This window comes from Gekko japonicus, unplaced genomic scaffold, assembly GCF_001447785.1.
Source record: "Gekko japonicus isolate JY-2015 unplaced genomic scaffold, Gekko_japonicus_V1.1 scaffold2826, whole genome shotgun sequence".
NCBI classification, from domain to species: domain Eukaryota; kingdom Metazoa; phylum Chordata; class Lepidosauria; order Squamata; family Gekkonidae; genus Gekko; species Gekko japonicus.
In genome coordinates this window covers 39,868-57,054 of record NW_015172095.1, presented here as the reverse complement: position 1 = coordinate 57,054, position 17,187 = coordinate 39,868, and the positions used below count along the sequence as shown (strand labels likewise).

Sequence of the window (17,187 nt, the reverse complement as noted above, 5' to 3'; positions counted from 1 at the left end):
GGTCAGCATGGGCTTTAGGTTCATATCTGAAAACATCTTTTGTTTGGGTATGAAGAATCCTTGGGTATTATTAATAAGGTTAGGTTAAATAAACATTGAAGATATCAAATAGTCACACCTTTTGCTGTAACTGACCAATGAATGAATGACTTCTCAAATTGTGCTCTGTTATTCTGTGACCAATTATGATTTCTGGATGTTATCTTTTGACGATGTCATTTTGAGTATAAAACTTCATGTACTTCCTTATATTGCTCAGAAAGCAGTCAATTTTTGATAGGCTATTTTGGCCTAACTGTTTTCTGGTATTTCAATTGCAATTAAATATCTAAAGAACTTTTCCATCCTCACTGAGACTTCTCTTGCATGTTCTGTTATTGACCTGAGAACACACAAGCAGGGATTTGTAGAACACTAGAACATCTATTTTTTCCAGATAATATCAATGATGTTATTTACGTTTGCATTCAATTTGTCATCAATTATGGACCCCATGGCAGTGTTCGTAACGTTCCCTGGAGGTCTCCCATCAAAACATTGACCATACCATATTTGCTGAGTTTATTAAGGTTGCTGTATCAGATTGGTGTCCTGGCCTGAATAGCCCAGGCTAGGCAGATCTCAGAAACTAAGCAGGATCCGCCATGGCTAGTATTTGGATGAGAGACTTCCAAGAAACACCAGGGTTGTGATGTGTTGGCAGGCAATATTAAACCATTGCTAAATGCCTCTTGCCTTGAAAACCCTGTGGGGGTCGCCATAAGTTAGCTGTGACTTGATGGCCAAAAATAAAAATAAAACATCAGATTGGTGCCACTGCTTACTATGTTGGCCTTCAGGCTGTCATTTTAGTTCTGATGTCACAGGCATTCCATGGTTCCCTTTTGTATACCCCAACCAGAACCAACTTCTTCTCCTTCTAACACAGCAGCAGCATATTTGTGGCTCTAGATTTTCATGTAGCATAGGAAGCATCCTGAAAAGATCTTGAAGCAGTTGTGGGTAGAAGGCTAGCAAGTAAGGGTTACTGTGCAAATGGAGGTATAGGAAGTAAGATTTATAGAGTAAAAATGTATTTAATGCCTCTGTACAAACTGCAAAGGGAGGTAATGCCAGTACTAAAATGCTGAGCAGGCAACACACAAATGCCTCCTTGTTCTAGTGGTTGGTAATGACTCTGGTGCTTGTGAATGTGCTCATTAATGAGCCATACTCCCAAGAAGACCTTGCACAGTGTCTCTGAGTGGGCTAGGTGCCACTCAGTTCTTGTTGCCTGGTGGCTGCTCCACATGACTTTTAGATTTTCCACAACTAAGAGAGAGAAGGGTGAAGGCTTACAAGCTCACTTCTCTGGGCTATTGCAATTATTTTCCTCTCAGATCTTCTGACCACTGATTTGGTGTTTTCCTTGCAGAGTTCCAGAAAGCACATGACCAAGAGAAGCTGCTCCTGAGAGAATCCTATGAAAGGTCCCAGTCATCTTTACAGGTGCTACTGTTGATGCCCCAGATCCAATGCTGCACATCAAATGCTCAGAGAGAAAATGACATAAATGGCTTCTGCAGCACTGACTTGCATTGCCCCCTTGATTTCTTGAGCTCCCAAATAAAATGAATAGTCTTTACAGAATTTCTTCCTCTGAGCTGCTTACTTTAGCATAGGAGATTCCAAATGATGGCCTTTCAAAACACAGTGACTGGCTGCCATATGATTTATCCTTTGATGTTTCTCCATTTTTTTTGTACAGTTTTGCCCTAATGGAAGCCAAGTGGATGGTTTCAAGGTAGCAAGCAGAGCTGGCCTTCATGAATTCAGAATGTTTTGGGGGCTATTTTCCAGCCTCCCCTCAGTTCCATATCATTCCTCACCTTCACAATGTCATGTGCCCCATAAGAATCTGGTTTTGATCTTTAAAGTCCTAAATAGCTGAGGCACAGACTACCTGAAGGATCACCTCAACCCATATCGACTAACCCAAGACTTGAAGTCAGCCCAAGAGGCCTTTCTCTGGGAACTAGCCCTAGTAGAGGTTGGGCTGATAGAAACCTGAGGAGGGAGTGCTTTCTCAGCTGTTGCTCCACAACCTTGGAACTCCCTCCAAGAGGAGCTGAGAATATATGCCTCCTGAAGACCTCCAAGCATCAAGGGCCCAATGTCCCCTGTTGTTACACCCCAAGAGATAATAATCTTTTTCTCCTTACATCTTGCTTCCTCGTTTCAAAGACCTAAAAAAATCACACTGATTTCCTTCATCAACAGAAGTTGCAAAAATAGCTAAATGCCCTGTATTACGTACTCATACCTTGCAACAATCCAAGTACCATTTCCCAGTCTATTGTAGAAAGTTTTTTTTAAACTTTTATTGAATTTGATTAAGATACAGTACATTTACAGGAACTGCAACCCTGAAGAATAACAGAGATATCAGTATAAAGTAGAACCAGCAATAATATGTAAGCTACTCCTATTACTATTTTTACTATGTGACTAATACACTACTACAGAGAGACTTTGTTTAAGAAAATAGATAGAGTAGGAGTACATTCCTAGGTATATTTTGGATTTTTCTGATCCCATTTGGGCTTTGAGAAAGGGGCCCCATTTTAGCATAGGATTGTTAGAGGGATCTGTCTTATTTGCCTGGAGAGCCTGTTCCATGAGTTTGTCAAAGATAAAATAATCCCAGACTTTGGCAAGCCATTGATTTAATGATGATATAGTATGGAGTTTCCACTGCATGGCCAAAGCTGTTTTAGCCGCTGTGAGTAAGATAGCAATAATGTCTCTGTCTCTCTTCAGGATGTCAGTCTTCGGCCATAGGTTCAACAAGAGAGAGAGAGCTTTAGGAATCTTGAGGCCAGTCCAGTGATGTATTTCAGAGAGGATTTTGCACTAGACCTCTTCTACTACTGGGCATGACCACCAGTTGTGGAAGTAGGTACCCTTACCCCCACACTGTTTCCAACAAAGGGGGGAGATTGCCTGGTTGACATGAGCTAGATTAAGTGGAATTAGGTACCATCGCATGACGAGTTTGACAAATTGAGTGCGGATAAGCATCGAACGTGAGGAGTAAATCGAGGAATTCCAGATTTTGTCCCATTGTTCAGGTGTCATTTGTTTATTTAGGTCTCTGTGCCAAGCTTGCTGATAAGGTGTAGTCGGTAGCTCAGAACTGGACAGGAGGAATTTATAAAGCTTTGAAATCATGCCTTGTTCTTGGAACATTTTGAAATTCAGTAATCTTTCATACATATTTAATGGCTCCAGGAAAGCTATTTCATCTTTCAGGGAATATAGCAGATGCCTCAGCTGGAGGTATTCAAACCAAGGGAGGGGTGTCGACCCCACCTCTTCAAGCATAGCCTTATCCATAATGCAGTCTTGCTTCACTACGTCTATGAACCTGATTAAACGCGCCCTTCTCCAGTTGCCAAATGCCCCAGGGTGGTTGCCTGGGGGGAACCATGTTTGATCTATAAAACTGCTTAAACTGGGGTACAAGATGCTTCTTATGTCTGTCCCAAGTATGAAAAGCCATTTTTTAAAAAAAATATGACTTTGGGACTTGTGCTGTCTTCTGGAGGGGGACTGCCACAATGCTTCACGGAACAAGTCAGATCTCAAGAAAGATTCCTCTATTAGTTTCCAATCAGCCTCATATGAGACATGGTATTGTTTAACCACATTTACTAACATTGTAGCTGAGTAGTACAGGTAGAGATCGGGAACAGATAGGCCTTCATTAGACATCAGTCTACGCATTGTTTTGTTTTGAATTCTGGGTGTCTTGGAGTTCCAAATAAAGTTGTTTAAGCTCCTTTGCCAGTGTTTTAAAAAGGCAGAGGGGATGAATATGGGCATCATCCGAAAAAGATATAAAAACCTGGGCAGGATCATTGATTTAATGGCATTGATACGGTCGTCCCACGATAGCAATTTGACATCCCATCTTTTCATCAATGAAATAATATTGTTGTTTGCTTCAGTATAATTGTGGTGCAAGATATCTTTAAGATCTAGAGGGATTTTAACTCCCAAATATTGCCAATACCGTGTTATCCAATTAAAAGAATAGTCCTGGCGTATTACTGCAGTGGTTCGCAAGTCTAGTATAATAGGGAATATCGTGGTCTTACACTGATTGACTTTAAGGCCAGAGACAGGGCCAAATTCAGAGAGTACAGAGAAGAGTACTGGGAGCGAGGTTATTGGTTTGGACAGATGTAGAACAATATTGTCTGCAAATAAACTAACTTTCAGGTGTTTGTGTTCCATCTGGATTCCAGTGATGAGTGAATTATTTCTTATTACCGATGCCAAGGGTTCTATGGCCATTGTAAACAGCAATGGTGATAGCGGACACCCTTGACGGGTGCCACGTTTTAGAGGGAATTTGTCCGAAAGAACTTCATTTATGTGAAGACTAGCCGTTGGGGAGGAGTAAATAGCCTGGATAACATTTACAAATCTAGTGCCGAAGTCCATCTTCTGCAACAACATTTTAAGGTAGATAAACTCAACGGTGTCAAAAGCTTTCTCGATATCGAGAGATATAACACAGGATGGCTGGATGTGGTGGTTTTTGCAGAACTGGATGATGTCAACTGTCTTCCTAACGTTGTCAGAAATGTCTCTCAAGGGAATAAAACCCGTCTGGTCTAGGTGTATATATCTAGCTATTATCTTCCTCAGGTGCAATGAAAGTAGCATTGTCAGAAGTTTGTAATCACAGTTAAAAAGCAAGATTGGACGATACGCTTTAGGGTCTGACTTGTCCTTTCCCAGTTTGGGTATCACAGCAATTCTCACTGAATTCTACGATGGAGGCATAGGGTTTGAGTCCATAAGTTGGTTAAAGACATCAGAGAGCAGTTGGGCTAAGAAGTCTTGAAAGCTGATATAGAATTCCATAGGGAAGCCATCCACCCCCGGGGTTTTATTGCATTTCATTGAACATATAGCTTGAATAACTTCCTGTGTCGTTATTGGTTCGTCGAGGTATTCTTGATGGGTCAGTGAGAGGTGTGGAATGTGCAGATTCGATTCCAAGTATGCTGAGGTTTTACCAGGAGTCGGGTTAATGGTGTCGTACAAAGTCTTATAGTATTGTTCAAATTCAGAGAGCATGTCTTTAGTAGATTGTTTTAAGACACCCGGTGTGTCTCTGATGCAAGAGATATTGCGTTCTGCCTCTCGTGACCTGAGCTTCCAAGACAGGTAACGTAAAGTTTGGGGACTCCTGAAGTTAATGTTCTTCTGGATTTGCATGACTTCCAATGCTTCCAACTTCTTTCAAAGTAGCAGGAGACGTTGGTACACTTTTTTATTGCAAGTACGTTTGTGAGGATTATTACCTCTAATAACCGCTTTGAGTGAATCCCAAACTATTTCCAGTGGGACACTACCATCCAAGTTGTGATGGAAAAATTCTTTGATGTCATCGTTTATGAATTTTGCAGCAACCGGATCTAACAATAAAGTGTTGTTTAGCGTCCAATTGAATCTGCCTTGTAGTTGTTCTTCGCTGTTTAGGACACAGTCCACAGGTGCAGGGTCAGACCATTGCCTTAATCCTATTGATGAGGAAAGTGCCATGTCTTGCAGAGAGGTTGAGATCAGTATAATATCTAGCCTACTAAAGGAATTGTATTTGGAAGAAAAGTAGGTGGAATCTTTCTCTAGATCATGTTGCGTTAAGGTCTGAATGTGAACATTCCCACCAATATCTGTTCTGAGTTTCATTTGTAACTGGATATATACCAGAATGCTCTCCAGCATGATAAGAATTATCTGTTATCTGTCTGTTATCTTGTTATCCCAGCCTCCTTGCAAGGAGCTCAGGGTATATAGTACTTACCTATTCTGTTTTATCCTTACGTAAGAACCCTATGAAGAAGGTTAGAATGAAACAATGATAGGGCCCAAGATTTACCCAGTGAGTTTTAGTGGGGATTTAAACCTGGATGTCTCTAGTCCTAGTGCGACTCTAATCATTATGCTACACTTAAAGCTTATTAGTAAAAACAGAGAGGCAAAATTTTGGAATTGTATCTGAATGGAAGCTCAACCAAGATTCATGTTCTTTGCAGAGAGCTAGTAAGGAGGACTGAGAATGATTTTAAATCATGTCTATAGGAAGGGCACCCAACAAGTGATTTAGTATTAGCTATCTATCATTCCACCTTGGGAGCCAGCCATTCCTAAGGAATATTGAAAGCACCATCTGATGTGAGTTATGAACCAAGGAGCTGAATTCACAGTGAACCAGTGGATATTCATATTTTCTAACATTTTCAAGATTACTTCTTTCTCTTCCTTTCAAATTACAATGCTGCAGTGAATCAAAGTTTTAAAAAATATAATTGACCTAAACAGAAAGGCATTGTAATGTGACCTTCAAATTTCAGTTTAGAGTGGATCAGATAGACATGAGGAACTTGCACTTGCTTAAATAATCCTAGGAAATGCTGGTTTTATGGAAATTAGGCACTTGCCAGTTCCAAATACAGAAGCTACTATTTCACAAGACCAGTCTGCCACTGGTTGTTGTCACCGGTTTTGATTCTATGGTGTTTGCTGTTGGTTTTGTAGGTTTGTTGCAAGACTGGTTCACTACTGTTTACGAACTCAAACTGTCACACTGCTCTATATACCTTTGTTGTCACTGTGCCATCTGTTGGAACTTTGACTTTGGTCATGAGCTTACGTGGTATCGTACATGTTTGGGGACACATTTTCGTCTGAATTATTACTGCTTCCTACAGAGTCAGGGGCTTGTATTGATACTCTGCCTTCTCTCTGTACCACAGGAGATGATTGACAGATTGAGTTCCCAGCTGGCATCCTTCCAAGAGAAAATGAAACGGGTAGAGGAGTCAATCCTGAGCAGAGACTTTAAGAAGCACATCCAGGTGCTGTAAACTAAACTGGTCATAATCTGTTGTGATGAATTTCTAAAGGTGTGTATTGACAGAGACCCGGTGCCACTTCCTTCTCTTCCCATTGATCAGACAGACAGTGCATGGAGTCTGTTCAGAGAGAAGGAAACTGGATCCAAAGAACCGTGTTTGCTGAACATTAAAAGGGGGTGATGCTACTGTTTATATACTTCTCTTCCAAGTAGACATTTGGTACTGTCTAACCATGACAACAATGTTCCTATTCATTTAAATCTATTAATTTTAGGCCAAAGTATCTGTGTGATTCTTTTGAGTGTATCCCTCCTTGGACACATACTTTAATGTGGTGAGGGGATTTGTGTGTGTGTCAGTGACGCTGAGAGCAATACCATAAGGAGTTTACACCTAGCAGAGTCTCTCAGGGTAGAATGGTCACAGCTGAGACACCAGATTAAGATGCATACACCCCCCCTTTCAGCAATCAGCGACCACATCAGCAGAAGAGAACAGGCAGTTCCAATGTTGATGGGGGCAGAGGAATCCTTGAAGGGTAGCTACCTATTGTTCCCTCTAAGCTGTGGAGTTTTGTGAGCAAAAATTCTACTTTGTGAGCTACTGGCATTAACGTTGTGAGTGAGCAATTTGGCTCCTGCATAAACTAGTTTGTTCTGGAGCCCTCCTTCCTGAGCTGAGACAAAAATGTGTGAGCCAGAGACTAAAAAACAGTGAGCTAGCTCACACTAACTCAGAGGGAACACTGGTAGCTACTGGGCAGCAGTGGAAGTGGAAGGTGACACTGGCGGAGGATCTACCACAGAAAATGGCAGCCTGGCTAGTACTGCACAGAAGGCGGCAATAGTGAACAACTTCTGGTTATCTCATACCTTGAAAATCCTATGATGAGACAATCCAAAATGGAAAAATAAAAAGATATAGTGCTAGAAGACAGGCCCTCCAGGTCAGATTGCACTCAATCAGCTACTTGGGAAGAGCTGAGGACAAGTATGAGTAGCGCTATTCTTAATGAAGCAATTGGATGAAAGCTGAAAGAATGACGTTCGGTTGTTGATGTGAATGGATGGAAGGTCTGAAGTTGTTCTGCCTCCTCCTCCATTCCTCCCCGCATCCTGCTTTTCTTGGTGATACAATGCTGCCCCGCCCACTGCTGTCTCCTCTGCTGCAGATCTGGAATTCTGAGTCCCCTCCTGAGCCCCTGCCAGCTGCGGTGAGTCGGGGGGGGGGCTGCCACTTACAGCCCCTGTTGGTAGTTTCCCCATTGGATTTGGTCCTGAAGCTCAGGGAGGGCCGGCAATGAGTCTGGGTACAGGCCCATCCCTGGACAGTATCATTTATAATGCTGATTTATTTAGATTATACAGAACAATGCTTATGCTTGATGGGCAAACAAGAAGTGGCACAAGAATAATGAACTGTGGTTTCATTCATAGATGGGGAGGGAAACTAAGAGAAGGATTTGGGGGGAGTTAAAATTGTAGGAATTAGAAATACAAAACCATTTCTGAAATGTGGGGATTTTTTGATAAAGAACAGAGAAATGATTCCCCTGCTAGCATATCTGAGGTCATACAGATTGTTTCAGTCAGCAGAACAGTCTCTAAAGGTGATCCCATTAGAACTATTAAGATGAGTTTTAAAAAAACTAGTTATTGCTTGGTGTATGCATTGTTAAATGATGATTTGTATATGTGAAAACGGTCCTGACAGATTGAACACCACAATGAGAGTCGTTCTGTATTGTCACATTCCCTCAGATGCAGTACTTTTTAATGGTGGCAATGCATTCATTCATGTGCAAGTGATCTGCTTAATTGCTTTCCTGCAAAAAGTTGTAGAGAGAACCTCTCAATGTGGTTGTGCTCCTATATGACATGCATATGTATCGCTGGATGTGCTGCACATTTGTGTGTATTCATGAAGGAATTTGCATGGCTATAGGGTATATATGGCACTATCTTTTGGTGAAAAATCCCCCCCCCTTTTTTTTTTTAAATCTAGGATTATGGGAGCCCTAGCCAGTTCTGGGAACAAGAACTTGAAAGTCTGCATTTTGTCATTGAGATGAAGAATGAACGCATCCATGACCTGGACAAAAAGCTCCTGAGCCTGGAGTCAGTGGTGAGTGTTCTGTATTAATTTCCAATAGCTGTTCCCAAGAATTAGTAGAGAATGGTAGGGGGGCTGGTCTGTTGTGTTCTATACCTGAGTGGCCTCCCTAACAGAAGTCCTACTGACTTCTGTCTAAATACCACAAAATTTGACAATCACCCTTCCTCATTTCCCTGAAGCATGTTCCAAGTTTTAGGTTTATCAGTACTGAGGTTATGTGAGACCTTCAAATAAGACCAGTCTCTTACAAGAGTACGAAGATGAAGGCTTTGGATACATATTTCCCACGATCCATGCCTACTACAACAGTGTCCTCTCCCATTGCAATTTAAGGTGTTGTGTGTATGATGCTTTGTCACACACACTTATGGAAAATTAGGCAGCTGTCCCATGGAGAGAGCACAGAGATAAAACTGCAGCTTTAGAGAGACAAATAAGTTCTCACTTCTTTTTTCCATTTTTTTATTGAAAGACTTGAACAAATACAAATAACAATGAAAACAGCCATTGAACCAGGCAGTAAATGAGATACACCCAAACTTCAGATAACACACAGATTTGCATTCATACATTCAACCTTTCAGCTCTCTAGTATATTTAGTAAACCCCACAAAACCTGCCATGAGCAAGGTAATTCAGATTATATTTAGCTCTGTTCATTCCAGGAGACCCAAGCAGCTCAATGATCCCATTTTATATCAGAATCCTAACCAAGAAAGATAAGAAGTGTTTGTTGGAAGTATGTTCTTGTTTGCCATATACTGAAGTAACCGAAACCAAATGGACTCGAAGCGAGAAGCCACGGAGGATGAACCTCCATTCGCTAATTGAATGACATTTGTGATTTTAGCTAGAATAAACGGGTCCCATATCTTATCATACCAGATCTGGATAGTCGGGGATGAGGAAGAATAAATGCTGGTTTTAAAAAAGAATTTTGATCAGAGTGTTCTATTTTATCAGATTTTTTAAAATTTTTGATTGCATAAAGATACACCCCAAGTGAATTGGGGTGGCAGGTTTTTGCATTGTATTAGCTTTAAGAACAGTGGGAACAGGTTCCATCTTAAACAGGCAGTCTCCCTTTTCACATAGGAGGGAATACCGCTTCTAAAACAGCAAATGCCATCTGCTGGTGCTATGTGAGTATGCAGTCAGGGACTAGTATTCTCCTCACTTCACTGGTATTGTGATGAGGGCTCGCTCCAAAGTATGTAATGCCCCCTAGCAAATAAACCTGAGGCGCCTCCCCTCCCTGGCTTGGTGTTTTTATTAGCTTTAAGCTAATAATACTTGTAAATGTTCTTTTCCTCAACACAGTTGCCTTGATTAAAATTAGATGATTGATTGATGAATGTGCCTTAAAGCATAATAAATTCACCCTATATTAAATCAGTTAAATGGAGAAAGATGCTGAATTAATATTGCTGTAGATTACATTGTTTGCATCAGAAGGCAGCATGATGAACTCAGCCGTAGATAGAGTAAGGTGAATCTGTCCCTGCATTGTATCAGGGCTGCTAGTCAACTAGAAGGTATAGGGAGGTAATTAATCCATATAACTTGAGACAGGGTTCCTAAGATAAGAGAATGATATAGACAACTTTGAGTGTGGGAGTGTTAATTTTGTGGAGAGATGAGTGGCAGCAACCAACGCAAAGGGCAGGTAGCACAAGTGTCTAGTGCAAGTAAAGTCACGTTGGCACATGCCCACTGGACCAAACTGGTGACCTTTGCTGCTCAGGAGCGTGTCGAGTGGACAAGGATCTTCTTGATCTTCCTGTTCCTTGATCTTCAGAAACCTATTTCAGTACTCTTCTAGGCATATCTTTGATATAAATTAGTACTTCTACATTTCATGCATGTGTGCATCCATGCAAACACACATTGCCTGAACCTGCATTGGCTTCTTGTAGAAGGGGACATGTTCTTATAGATGCCTACACTGCCACAGAAAGGTGCTAAAATCCATGGTGGCCTGCCCCTGAAATCTCTCCCCAGTCAACCAGCCTCTAAGGCTGTGATAGACGACTGTCTTAGTCACAAAATTGGGACTGGGTGGGTAAAGTCATTCACTGTTTTCGGAGCAGGTCTACAGTGCTGAGGTGGGAAAACCTTTCCTCTGTTGTTTCCCCAAAGCAACCCCCCCCCAAATTGTAACTTACTTCTATGTTTTCACTCAAAAAAAATTGTAACTTACTTCTATGTTTTCACTGGAAGAGACAAACAGCAGCTTTGAGGCAATGGGAAGGAGTGAATAACATGTTCCTTTCCCATCCGAAGCAAAGGTGCATGTGTACCTGTGCGAAGAAGGAAGAGACTTGGATGGGGAAGTGCCATTGTTTTCACACATTGTGCACAGGTGTGCAAACAGATGTGCACATTCATGTGTCTTCTTTTCATGAAAGGAAGAAGCTGCTGCGGTAGCTTTAAAGGGAAGGGTACGAAAATGATTACAGCAGCACTGGAGGAGAGGCAGAGAGGTACTTTTAAGTGCTTGGAGAGTGACTGTTCACTCCCAAATTATTTTCTGCTTACCTCTGCTCTTGTGTGTGTTTCTGAAATTTGGGAGTAGATATCCTTACACAGCCCTCACCTGGATAGCTAGCCCAGTCTTGTCAGATCTCAGAAGCTAAGCAGGGTCAGCCCTGGCCAGTATTTGGAGGGGAGAACTCCAAGGGATACCAGGGGCGTGACACAGAGGCAGGCAATGGCAAACCACCTCTGAACATCTCTTGCCTTGAAAACTTTACAGGGTTGCCATGTCAGCTGTTCCTTGATGGCACTTTCCTCCACCACCATCCTTACACAAACATTTCCCCAAAGTTTTGTGGTTCTCTGCTTTTCATTATCTGATCTAGATGTTTCTGGATGATGCTTCATGCACTATATCCCTGTCACATCTGAGGTTTGCTTGATGGCTCTTCTGTCCTCTGATAGATGGAGAGAAACTTGTTGCTTGAGGAGAAAGTTAAAACTCTTCAGCAAGAGAATGAAGAACTCCAAGTACGGATGCAGAACCACCTGGCAGTGGCAAGGTAGCACCTTAAAATATGAAGCATCTCTCAGTAAAGCATACTTTGTCTTTCTAAAGGAGTTTGTGGGAGAAGCTGGGGAAATTCATATATAAAAACTCCTCAAGAAACTCTTGGGTTAATTGAAATCAGTGGAGTAAGTGCACATAAGACTTTACTGTTAGTTACCCAAGAGTTGTTTTTTAATTTTATAAGAAATGTATTTAGAAGTAAATTAGATTATTTTCTTCATATAAATGTGACTTTTACTGAGTGTGGGATCTAGAATTAAAGCTGAAAACTGCTTTTTAAAGAATATCCTCAAATTAATAGGCTGGACAAAAGAGATAAATGAATGATTCACAGTTTTGTGCAAGAATGTTCCTGAGATTACTATGTAATTTAATATTAATTAATTAATTTAAAGCATTCCTATGCCACCTTCCACCCAAGGTGGCAAACATTAAAACAGCATTTAAAATACAGTATATATAAAATATGTAAACAATTCAATACAGAAACATATAGGCATACAAACACAATACGACCAGGGAGGAGGGCCAATAACAGTTGTTGGGGGTATGCCAAACAAAACAAAATAGGTTTCACTCACTGGGGAAGACAACAATAATGGGAGACAGACAGATCTCCCCGGGGAGGGAGTTCCAAAATTTCAGCACCACAACCAAGAAAACCCTTTCTCGGGTTGCCACCCATCTAGCCTCAGGTGGCAGGGCCACCCAGAGCAGGGTTTCTGAAGATGACCAGGGTGGATGAGTAGGGAAAAGGTAATACTTCAGATATGCTGGCCCCAAGCCATGCTTAAAATGTAGGAGTTCATTAATATTTTCCTGTTGTTATTCTGGTTCAAAAACTATGCAGTGGGGCCCTGACCTGGATAGCCCAGGCAAGCCCGATCTCATCAGATCTTAGAAGCTTAGCAGGGCTGACCCTGGCAAGTACTTGGATGGGAGACCTCCAAAGAATACCAGGGTCAGGAGGCAGAGGCAGGCCATCAAGCCAAGTACATTCTCTGAATGTCTTCCATGCCCCAGTAGGAGTCGCCAGAGGTCGCTATGACTTCCAGGCATGGGCAACCACACACACACACACACACACACAAATGCAAAAATACGAAAAAATATATGCAGTAGGGTGAAATGTACACACACGCACATACATCTTGTTTGCTATCTATTCATTCCATGATCAGTCGCTACTTTGGTACCATTTTAAAAAAACAAAAACAAAAATGGTGGATTGTCTGAGAATAATGACCCCATCCAAGCAGGGATCATGTAGTGAGATAGCAATGACACAAGGCTACCTAAACAATCAGATTGGTTAGGTGAGGAAATAGTATAGCCAGTTGAGAGTCAGGGTGGTGCTTTTTGAATTAGAATTTTGCAGTGCCTCTCCCAAATTGCCTAAGGATATTTTCCCTCTGTTAAAAGTATTTTGGGGGGAAACAAACCTTTTCCCTAAATATTTTTTCATGTTTTTCTGCTTCTTGTTTTTAGGACCATTAAACATGAGGAAATGCATGTAATGAAAATGGGCTCTTCTTGCTGTCTTGCCATCTACGCTGTGATATTTAAAATTCTCCCTTGCTTTACAGGCAGCTTTCTGATGAGCTCATCACTATTCGTCAGGCCATGGAGAAGGAGTCACAGCTGAGAGAACAAGCCCACCGGGAAAAGGAAGAGTTGCTGTACAGAATGCTTAGTGGTGATCCTTCCCACACCTTCCCCATTTCCACTGAGGCACCACTCATAGCTACATAGCATTTTGAAAAGCAAAAAGGACTGCTGGGAGTTGGGGGTGGTGGAAGAGGATGAAAACAAGACTCCTCTATCCGTTTATTCTAGTTCTGAACTAGACCCGGAGCTGTGAGACTCTGGCAGGAGAAGGGATCCAGAGGTACCACATGCTGTGTTCACTTCACTGTTCTGACACTTGAGGATGTTAAAGTGAGTTGCTTAAAGAGGGGAGGTTTTCCAGCCTTAATGCTAGTTAAGAAACAATGTGTTGTCGAAGGCTTTCACGGCCGGAGTTTCACGGCCACACATCCCGGAAAATCTACAGCAACTACGAAACAATGATAGGCCTGCATATGAGTAATGTATGCAAATCAGCAGTGGCCTGGGATCCCTCCCTCCCTCCCTCCCTCCCTCCCAGGGAGAACAAACTACCTCATACCAGATGAGGTAGGCTGGTGTTGCAATTACTGTTGGTTTAATATTTCAGTAGCTACAGTTGTAGATAGAAGCCACAGAAAAGAAGAAATTGTGCCTGGGAAAGGATGTGCAATTAGACTTGCTGCTGTCCCTAATTAAGTTCTCCTTATCTTCTGTGGTCAGGAGTGTAAAACTTTCTAAGTGCTTTATCTTAGCAGAAGTATAGACCATTATCTGTGAGCAGTTTCTTCATAGCTGAACATTTAAATGTCTCCACTATGTAGGTGAGGTTCCTTGCGTCTTTCCCACACTCCACTGAGGCTGAGACAGTGTGTGTGGGCTGGTTCTGTGGAAAAGATTTGCACAATTTGACCCCACATACATGGTGGGTCATTTATGCTGCTAGCCATGTGGGAACTGCTCACAGGTGAACACTTGCCTCACATCTGAGAGAACATCAAAAGGGCACGTAAGATCCAGTTTCTTCCCAAGGCAAAATTGATCTTCCAATTGAAACTGCTTGTGCCGGCCATGGAAGGTCAAGGGTTCTTAGCCAGGTGAGGTTTTCTGTTATTTGAGATGAAAGTCAAATGAAAGCATCTGGAAATCAAGGGATGCTTTGAAACCACGTCAAGAAACTGACAATAGAAGGTTCCCACACTGATTGTGAGGCAACAATTTCAAAGAAATGAGCTCTTGTGGCTCCAGACCACTGAAATTCTGGTAGAAGTGCATAGCAAGTATGACTAATGGTGTAAGAAAAGTTTCATTTGGATTAGAACAAAATGATTATAAAATGTGTTCTAGTCCACACACGTTGTATATAGTGTGCAATGGCAGAAGTGATAAGTAGTACAGTGTGAACAGAGAATGTAGTGAATACTGCAAAAATGCAGGCTTGTGAAAGTCAGGACAAAGTGGGTGCTGGAGGAAAATCAATAAATATTTAATTTCTCTCTAAGAAAGTGTAAAACCGGTTTGCATAGCTTGTGAGCAACCAAACTAAATGTGCTCCATGAGCACCACTACCCCCATGTATTTGCAGTACCAGATAAAACCAGGACTTTTATGCTGACTTTGATGCAACACCATATATGGGTGGCAGGATGCTATTGGTTTGGTGGCCCATATGCTGAGCAGGGTGGCACAGATTTTATTTCTGCTACTTGTGTGCTACCAGAACTCTTGCCAAAGTTTCAGTTATACTTCAAGAGGAAACAAATTATATCACTGTCTCTCGAGACAGCTTTAATTGTTCATTGGAACCCATCTATGGCTGAATGATGAAAATTATTTATCTTAAAGGAAGGTGCATTCAGTCAGGAGAGAAATTCATCACTGCTCTAACCCAACATGATGACTTGGTACCTGATCCATTGTGCCCTGTGAAGTGGTATTCTCTGGATGCCCCCGGTAATAATCTCTAATGCTTTTTGTTCCTGCCCGTAAAGGACAATCCACAAAACTATGTAGATGGAAGTGATCAATGCATGGGTAAAGACCACCTTTCTAAAAATTGGTGAATGTCAATAGTGGATTCTTTTTATTAATTTCCATTTTGAATTGGACAAAATTGTCAGGGGAGTGAAGAAAAAGTAGAGTGGAGGTTGATGTTTTGATGATATGGTTGTCGCCAGCACTTGGGTGACCCAGCCAAGTGCTGCAATGGGACCTCCAGATTTCCTCAACAAGCCATTTGAAAAGGCTCCTCCCTGCCACACCATCACAGAACTCCCTTTGGTTCAAAAAGGAGTAAACACTCTGTAATGGTTACATAAGATTCAAAAGATCACTGAAACTGGCATCAAACCAAACTGGGTTTCCAGTCCGTACTGAGAATTTCTGCTCCTGATGGGAGAAGCAGTTCCCAAATGTAATTGCTTCTTGCCTTTGGGCAAGAGATCCTGTGGACTGTTGGGAGGCAAAGGCTCATGAGAAGTCATTTGCCTTCATTCTCCAAAATGTGGCACTGGACCTGAACCCTACCCCAGGGCTACAGGGGGAAAAGTGGGCTTTTGAGGCCTGTGGCTAGCCAAGCTGAGGCCATCACACTGTTGGAGAGGTGGGGGAGGCTACCTGACAACAATCAGGCTCAGTCATCTCTGCGGCCTACGCCTGGAACTGAAGCAGTCTGACTAACCACAGGTTGCGACAGTTTATATCTGCAGCTGTTGCTGGTGGCTAATTTTATTTTAGGTATCTGAAGGAGCTGTGAGCAGAGACATTTGGTAGCAAGGAGGTCTCAGTGGAGACTTTCTCAAGGATTCCCTTGACCCTAGAGCCAAAGGCTGCCAGATAGGGTTGCCAGCTCTGGGTTGGGGAATACCTGGAGATTTAGGGGGTGGAGCCTGGGGAGGATGAGGTTTGGGGAAAGGAGGGATCTCAGCAGGGTATGATGCCATAGAATCCATGCTCCAAAGCTGCCATTTTCTCCGGAGGAACTGATCTCTGTTGTCTGGAGAGCAGTTGTTATTCCGGGAGATCTTTAGGCCCCACCTGGAGGTTGGCAACCCTACAGTGCCAGATGCCTCTAAATAAGATCCTAATGCAAGCACGTACAAATTTTCACCTAGGTGGCCTCCCCATTTCAAACCATTTGGCTGTTTCTTCTGCCACCTCTATCTTTCAGGCAGGGGCTTTGCCACTTCTTTCCATGGTAGCTCTCCCCTTAGATATCAGCCCAGAATCAGTGCTGGAACAAGGCCAACAATAAAACCCACACCTGCTTTTCCAGAGGGGTATAAGAGCTGTGCATTAGGTTTACATCCGGTTCTGCCGGTGGTCGCCGTGGAGACATCAGAGGCCTAGAAGGACGCCAAGCTGATCCAGCCGCCAGTAGAGATCGAGTAGACGCCAAGCCGAGCCAGCAGCCAGAAGACCATCAAGGGCCCGCCACCAAGAGTGCTGGTAGGCAGTCCCACCCCCAATACTAGATGTGGCCCAAGTTAGGATTACAGTTCTTAGAAC

The 17,187-nt window shown here is 42.4% G+C and overlaps 1 protein-coding gene across 1 annotated transcript in view; it reads left to right on the top strand.

The window, feature by feature from the left end:
* Positions 1-14,211, top strand: part of CCDC69 (coiled-coil domain containing 69) — a 54,499-nt gene extending 40,288 nt beyond the window's left edge. Inside the window, exons 7-11 of the mRNA XM_015420934.1 lie at positions 1,415-1,488; positions 6,813-6,914; positions 8,919-9,038; positions 11,970-12,067; positions 13,662-14,211. Coding sequence (XP_015276420.1) covers positions 1,415-1,488; positions 6,813-6,914; positions 8,919-9,038; positions 11,970-12,067; positions 13,662-13,827 — 560 coding nt within the window. The 3' untranslated portion in view covers positions 13,828-14,211. The remainder of the gene's footprint in view (positions 1-1,414; positions 1,489-6,812; positions 6,915-8,918; positions 9,039-11,969; positions 12,068-13,661) is intronic.
* The last annotated feature ends 2,976 nt before the right edge of the window (positions 14,212-17,187 follow it).